General features: G+C 41.4%; 1 protein-coding gene and 1 non-coding gene across 2 annotated transcripts in view; one reads left to right on the top strand and one right to left on the bottom strand.

The window, feature by feature from the left end:
• LOC123507618 (hemicentin-2-like) overlaps nucleotides 1-7,500 on the bottom strand; it is a 133,349-nt gene that overhangs the window by 36,862 nt on the left and 88,987 nt on the right. The window contains exons 6-7 of the mRNA XM_045260633.1: nucleotides 7,321-7,500; nucleotides 3,252-3,412 (exon numbers count right to left, since the gene is read on the bottom strand). The exon at nucleotides 7,321-7,500 is cut by the window's right edge and continues 306 nt beyond it. Coding sequence (XP_045116568.1) covers nucleotides 3,252-3,412; nucleotides 7,321-7,500 — 341 coding nt within the window. The remainder of the gene's footprint in view (nucleotides 1-3,251; nucleotides 3,413-7,320) is intronic.
• Nucleotides 5,587-5,660, top strand: Trnam-cau. The gene has a single exon. It is a non-coding gene; the product is annotated as a tRNA-Met (tRNA).

Raw genomic sequence — 7,500 nt, 5'->3', positions numbered from 1 at the left:
CCCTTACCTGGCTTCCGTGTCCTCTCTCTCTCTCTCTCTCTCTCTCTCTCTCTCTCTCTCTCTCTCTCTCTCTCTCTCTCTCTCTCTCTCTCTCTCTCTCTCTCTCTCTCTCTCTCTCTCTCTCTCTCTCTCTCTCTCTCTCTCTCTCTCTCTCTCTCTCTCTCTCTCTCTCTCTCTCTCTCTCTCTCTCTCTCTCTCTCTCTCTCTCTCTCTCTCTCTCTCTCTCTCTCTCTCTCTCTCTCTCTCTCTCCCCAAAATAGGAGAGAGAGGGAAATGAAAAGGGAGGAAAAGCAAAGTCGTCTCTCCTGGCAGCCTTCTCTTCCTCTCCCTCTTCTCCCACATTGAAAAAAAAAAGGAAGGAAAAGAAAATGCAGTTCCTCTACCTTCCTCATTCCTCCTCCTCTTCCTCTCCTCCTCAAACCTAAACAGGAAAGAAGAGTAAAATACAAGGAAAAAAATAGAAAATGAAAATTCAATCAAAAAGAAATTATCACCATCTTCCTCCACGCCCACCGCCACTGCCCTATTGCTGATCTCCGTCTCTCCCCAATGAAAAATGTTAACAGATAGAAGTATGTAAGTAAAATGCCCCAAAATCTTATAAAAATCTGTAAAAAACTAAAATATCTCCTTCCTATCTCTGCGCGACTTTTCCTTCTTCTCTTTACCTAAAAAAAGGAGAGAAAAAAAGAGAAAGAATAGCAAAGTAGTCGGAAAATCGAACACTGACGTACTTTCATATACAAGAGAGAGAGAGAGAGAGAGAGAGAGAGAGAGAGAGAGAGAGAGAGAGAGAGAGAGAGAGAGAGAGACCCCGAGCCTTTCCCAACCTCCTGTCCTGTCCTGCCGTGAAAAGAAAAAAAAGAAAAAGAACCAGAAATTGTCCTGCAAAAAAAGACATGCAGTTTTATAGGCAAGCAGAGTAGCCCCTCCGCTCTTTGTTCTTTTTTCCTCCGCCAACAAAAAAAAGAGAAAAAAGGAAAAAGTGAAGGAAAAATGAAAATAGTCAATCATGCAGAAAATAAGGACAAATAAAGCAAGGAAATGGTCAGGAAACGTGTGATTTTATAGTGACCTTTCTTATGTTTGTCTTTTTCTTACGTACAAGAAAAAAAAATTGGAGATAAAAGGAAAATAGCTAATCATACAAAAAGAAGAAATAAAGTAAAAAAAAAAAAAAAACAAGAATATCAATCAGAAAACGTGTACTTCCATAGACAAACAGAATAGTGACCCCTTTTCTCTTTACCCTTTCTTTCCTCACCAAAGAAAACGAAGAATAGATGAAGAAATGCTAAGAATAAAAGAAAAACAGAAAGTGAAAAGAAAACGGTAGCCAGAAATCCTTAAAAAGAAGAAAAAGAACAAGCATTTTAATAGGACAATAAGAGATTAAACCGTACTCACCCTTTCCCCTTCTCTCCCCTTGCTATGTCCAAAAAAATAAAAGAAAGGAAAAAGAATAGAAAGATAGAGAGAACACCCTGAAAAACATGTACTTGGAAGGCCAATGAGAGTAGATATACATTCACCGCTTGCTCTTCCCTTCCCCATCTATGTCTCCTCACTAAAAAAAAAAAAAAAAGGAAAGAAGAAAGAAATAAGAAAAAAATGTCGAAGCCTTTCCCAAAAACCATTTACTTACTTTCCCTCTCCAACCGTTAAAAAGAAAGGAAAAGTTTGAAAAAGTAGAGAATATGTACTTTGAAATGCCAATGACGGTAAACTTGCCTCATATCCAATGTTCTTCTCTCACTTTCCTCCTCCTCCTCCTCCTCCTCCTACTCAAGCAAAGGAGAGAAATAGGATGAGAAAAAACTTAGAATAATAGGAAAATTTAAAGAAATGCTTACTAGTCCAGTCACTCCAATCCCATTAAGAAAGAAGAAAGGAAAATTTACCAAACAAGAAAAAGAAAAAAAATATAAAATGTGAAAATAAACATATATACTTAGTTAAAAAAAAAAAAGAAGAAAACGAAAAGAAAAGAACCAAAAAGAGTTCATAAAAAACAGGAAAAGAAAGAAAAGGATCAGAAAACCTAAAAAGACATGTATACTTACTCATCTGATTTTTTTTTCAATACAAAACAAAAAACAAGAAATTAATAAGAGGAAAATGAGAGAAAAAAAGCCTTAACGAAAATCAGGTAAAGAAAAGTGAAAAAATGTTAAAAAAAACAAACTTACTCATCCTTTCATTGTTATCCCATAGAAAACAAAAAAGAAACGAATAAAAAAGGTAACCAAAAGCCTTAACGAAAAACCATCGCCTTGCCTACTTCTCCCACCGAAAAAAAAAGAAAATGGAAAAGAAAAGAAAAGAAAAAGCAACAAAAAAGAAAGCACCACTCCTCCCACCTCTCCTATAAAAAAAAAAGAACAAAATGGAAAAGAAAAAGGAAAATAACGATAAAGCCTTAACGAAAAAAAACATTGCCCTTTCCAACTCTCCCACTTGAAAAAAAAGAAAATGGAAGGAAAGGAAATTAACCAAAAAGTGATACAAAAAAAAACATCACCCATCCCACTTCCCAAAAAAAAAGAGATACTGGAAAATAAAAAGGAAAATAACCAGAAAATAAAAAAAAAACATTACCTTTCCTACAATTCCCATCTGAATAAAAAGAAAATGGGAAAAAAAGAAAATAACCAGAAATAAAAAAAAGCATAACCCCTTTCCATTTCTCCCTCCTGAAAAAAAAAGAAAATGGAAAAGAGAAGGAAAATAACCAGAAAAAAACACCATTCCCACAATTTCCACCTGAAAAAAAAGAAAATGGAAAAGAAAACGAAAATAACCAGAAAATAACAAAAACATCACCATTCCCACATCTCAAAAAAAAAGAGATCATGGAAAAGAAAAAAGGAAAATAACCAGAAAACATAAAAAATTACCTTTTCCACCACTTCCACCTGAAAAAAAAATAAAAAAGTAAAAGAAAATAACCAGAAAACCCAAAAAAAACATTACCTTCCCTCCATTCACACCTGAAAAAAGAGAAAATGAAAAAAAGGAAAATAACCAGAAAAGAGAAAGAAAAAGAAAATAACCATAAAGCAACAAAGTAAAGCATCACCCCTCTCATTTCTCCCACCTGAAAAAAAAGAGAAAATGGAAAAGAGAAGGAAAATAACTAGAAAATAAAAAAAAAACATCGCCGTTCCCTCCTCTCCCACAATAAAAAGAAAATGTTAAAAAAATGACCAGAAAGCTTTCCTAAACCGTGTACATGAAATCGAGGCACTTACTGGATACTGCTGCGTGGTGAGCTCCCTGCGGCCCAGAGACCAGCGCACGATGGGCTGCGGGAAGGCGCCCTCCACTCTGCACGTGAAGGTAGACTGCTGCCCCCCGATCACCCACGCCTCAGACCCCACCGCCGCCCGCAGCCTCACACTCGTAGGAGGCACTGAAGGGGGTAGGGGAATGTCACATGGTTAGAAATAGGTTCTTTAGTCTCTTTTGGTAATATTTTATGCTGCTTTGTTAGACTAGGTTAGGTTAGGTTAGCATCTCCTTGTGTTATATTACGTTAGGTTAGGTTAGGTTTATGTTTGGTAATGTTAGGTTATGCTGTGGTACACTGTCCAACTCCGTAATGCAAGAGTTAACCAGTACTCTCAGTCTTTCATACTTTTCTCTGGCAAACTCTGGAACTCGTTGCCTGTGTCTGTATTTATATGACTTGACTTCATTTAAGGAGGTTTCAAGGTATTTATCCCTGTTCTTTGGCTAACTCATTCAGATATGTAAGGGGACTGGCGACTGAGTGGGCCTTTTTTTTTCTTTTTGTTGTCCTTGGCCAGTTCTCCACTTTTACATAAAAAAAACGCTATATTGTCTTGTTTTTACGATGTGATATGTTATGTTATGTTATATCATGTTGCGTCTAATTGTTAAGCCAATTTAGGTTATGTTAGTTATGTTGGGTGATGGCAAGTTAAGTCATGATACATAAAGTTAAGATACTTAATCAAAGTCTGCCGGTGAGCTCTGCAAGGCTTTCCTGCTCCTGCTTTCCTATTTCTGTGACGTGATCTGTGTCAAGAGAGGAATATCAAGACACTTTCGGGACTAACCTGGCTAGCGCGTTCAAAACTCTCAAACTTGTCAACATTTTTCGCGGAAGTGACAAGTAATAAGAGATTTTGCATTTATATGTTCTTAGCACGCCTTCTTCACGTGCAGGAAAGACGCTGATCTTACCTAACCTACCCCAGCGTAAACATATCTAAAGTCTGACCTACTTCAATTTACGCCAACATAAGCATACCTAACCTACCCCAAACATAACCAAACAAAACTCAACACTATCGTAAACCTGACCTAACTAAACTTAACTCGACATAAACAAACCTTACAGAACCTAACACAATATAATCATAAGTAAACCTAACCCAACCTAACCTAACCTAACCAAAGCTAACCCAACATCAACTAACCTAACTAAACCTAATCCACCATAAACACACCTAACCAAACCTAACCCTACATAAACAAACACAACATAACTCAACATAACTAATCCTAACTAAACCTAACACAACATAAACAAACCTAACTAAACCCAACATAACCCAACCCAAGACCAGCAGGAATGCCAACCTATCTTCCCGTCTCTCGCAGCTGCATCTCTTCAGAAATCACGCCAAGAATTTTGAGTCGCGCATAGGTTAGGGCAGTTGGAGGCGTCAGGAAAACAGTGCTTGATTGAGGCTGACATTCCGAGGCGGGTGAACGCGAGCGAGAGAAAGAGAGGGAGAGGGAGAGGGAAAGAGAGAGGGAGGAGGAGAGAGAGGGTCGTTTTGTCGGGAGCAAAGTGGAGTCAAGAGGGAAAGGACTCGAGGCTCATGGAGGGAAAAACAAAGTCATTTTCCTGCATCATCGCTACTTACTGTTATTTACCGGTTACAGGCGCGCACTCACACACACACACACACACACACACACACACACACACACACACACACGCCCGGTAGCTCAGTGGTTAGAGCGCTAGCTTCACAAGCCTGAGGACCGGGGTTCGATTCCCCGGCCGGGTGGAGATATTTGGGTGTGTCTCCTTTCACGTGTAGCCCCTGTTCACCTAGCAGTGAGTAGGTACGGGATGTAAATCGAGGAGTTGTGACCTTGTTGTCCCGGTGTGTGGTGTGTGCCTGGTCTCAGGCTTATCCGAAGATCGAAAATAATGAGCTCTGAGCTCGTTCCGTAGAGTAACGTCTGACTGTCTCGTCAGAGACTGCAACAGATCAAACAGTGAAACACACACATACACACGCCCGGTAGCTCAGTGGTTAGAGCGCTGGCTTCACAAGCCAGAGGACCGGGATTCGATTCCCCGGCCGGGTGGAGATATTTGGGTGTGTCTCCTTTCACGTGTAGCCCCTGTTCACTTAGCAGTGAGTAGGTACGGGATGTAAATCGAGGAGTTGTGACCTTGTTGTCCCGGTGTGTGGTGTGTGCCTGGTCTCAGGCTTATCCGAAGATCGGAAATAATGAGTTCTGAGCTCGTTCCGTAGGGTAACGTCTGACTGTCTCGTCAGAGACTGCAGCAGATCAAACAGTGAAACACACACATACACACGCCCGGTAGCTCAGTGGTTAGAGCGCTGGCTTCATAAGCCAGAGGACCGGGGTTCGATTCCTCGGCCGGGTGGAGATATTTGGGTGTCTCCTTTCACGTGTAGCCCCTGTTCACCTAGCAGTGAGTAGGTACGGGATGTAAATCGAGGAATTGTGACCTTGTTGTCCCGGTGTGTGGTGTGTGCCTGTTCTCAGGCCTATCCGAAGATCGGAAACAATGAACTCTGAGCTCGTTCCGTAGGGTAACGTCTGGCTGTCTCGTCAGAGACTGCAGCAGATCAAACAGTGAAACACACACACACACACACACACTAACAGCAAAAAAAAGTATTCGTAGTAGTAGTAGCAGTAGTAGTTGTTTTTGTTCTAATGGTGGTGGTCGTGGTGGTGGTGGTGGTGGTGGTGAAGGTTAATTGATAAAAAAAAAATAGCATCTGTTTGCAAATTTCAAATAAGTACAAAGTAATCTAGTTTCGCTCGAAATTACATCAATAACCATTCAGTATTTGCACACACACACACACACACACACACACACACACACACACACACACACACATCCCAACAAGCACATACACACACTATCCCTTTACTCAAACACAAACACCACAGACAGACCACTAAACAACACCAATAACAATAACAACATCATCACCACCACCGCCGCGGGAAATCACTTCTTTCACGCTGCAAATGAAAGTAGCAAGAACCGGAGAACACACAACACAAGCACCACCACCACCACTACCGCCATCACTACCACCACCACCAACACAACAACAGGAACCAAAGCAGGGGAATAATGCTGTGGGCTCCTTCGTCTTTAGTGTAATGGAGCGAACGGAGCTTACATGTTATTAGCAGCATATTATTGAACTTGTGACTATGGAAATGACACGCACACACTCGAATGCTTGCCAGAAGTGTGTGGTGTGTGGTGTGGCGATACGAGGGTGACGAGAACAATGAGGAGGAGGAGGACGACGACGAGGAAAAGGAGGTGAAAGGAGGAAGGGTTCAATTACAGGGAAAATGCCAGCTTTAATAATGTAACATGCTTGTGAATATTGGATATCGCTGGGAGATTATTATATTAGTAAAGGGGGGGAAATTTTGACTACACAAGAACACAATACATACGTACCTACACACACACACACACACGCTCACGCTCACACACGCTCCAGTGACCTTCGCCAGTGTACGTAGCAGGTGGCGCGTGCAATAAAAATTTATGTGCGTATAGAGAAGGAGGGGAAATTGTGCGGGTGGAATTGTGGTGTGTGTGTGTGTGTGTGTGTGTGTGCAAAATGATTAGAGGTAAAGACAGGTAGAGAGAGAGAGAGAGAGAGAGAGAGAGAGAGAGAGAGAGAGAGAGAGAGAGAGAGAAACAAACACTTGAATATACAAACAGATAAATAAATTAGTAAATAAAACAAACATACACTGAGGAAAAAGAATGAGAAGCGACACACACACACACACACACACACACACACACACACACACACACACACACACACACACACACACACACACACACACACACACACACACACATCTAGATCTCAGCTGTATAGGTGGTGATGATGGTGGTGGTGATGGTAGCGATGGTGTGGGTATGAGAGCGGCAGTGGTGTTGAATGTGGTGTTGCTGATGTTGGTGGTGATGTTGGTGGTGGTGCCAAAGGGAGGCTCCACACATACTATTTACATACATCGCCCACTACTTACGGTTAACGGTGAGAATAGCGTTGACGGTGTGTGTTATGGTGGTGGTGGTGGTGATGGCAGCTGCGGCGGAGACTGCTTCGGATGTAGTGGTGGCGTTGGTGTTGGGTGATGTCGAGGATGCAGCAGTAGTAGTCGTTGTAGTAGTAGTACTGGCAGTAGTAGTGGATGAAACGGGTGAAA

The sequence above is a fragment of the Portunus trituberculatus genome, chromosome 23 (genome assembly GCF_017591435.1).
Source record: "Portunus trituberculatus isolate SZX2019 chromosome 23, ASM1759143v1, whole genome shotgun sequence".
NCBI lineage: Eukaryota > Metazoa > Arthropoda > Malacostraca > Decapoda > Portunidae > Portunus > Portunus trituberculatus.
This window is presented reverse-complemented; position numbering and strand designations above follow the sequence as displayed.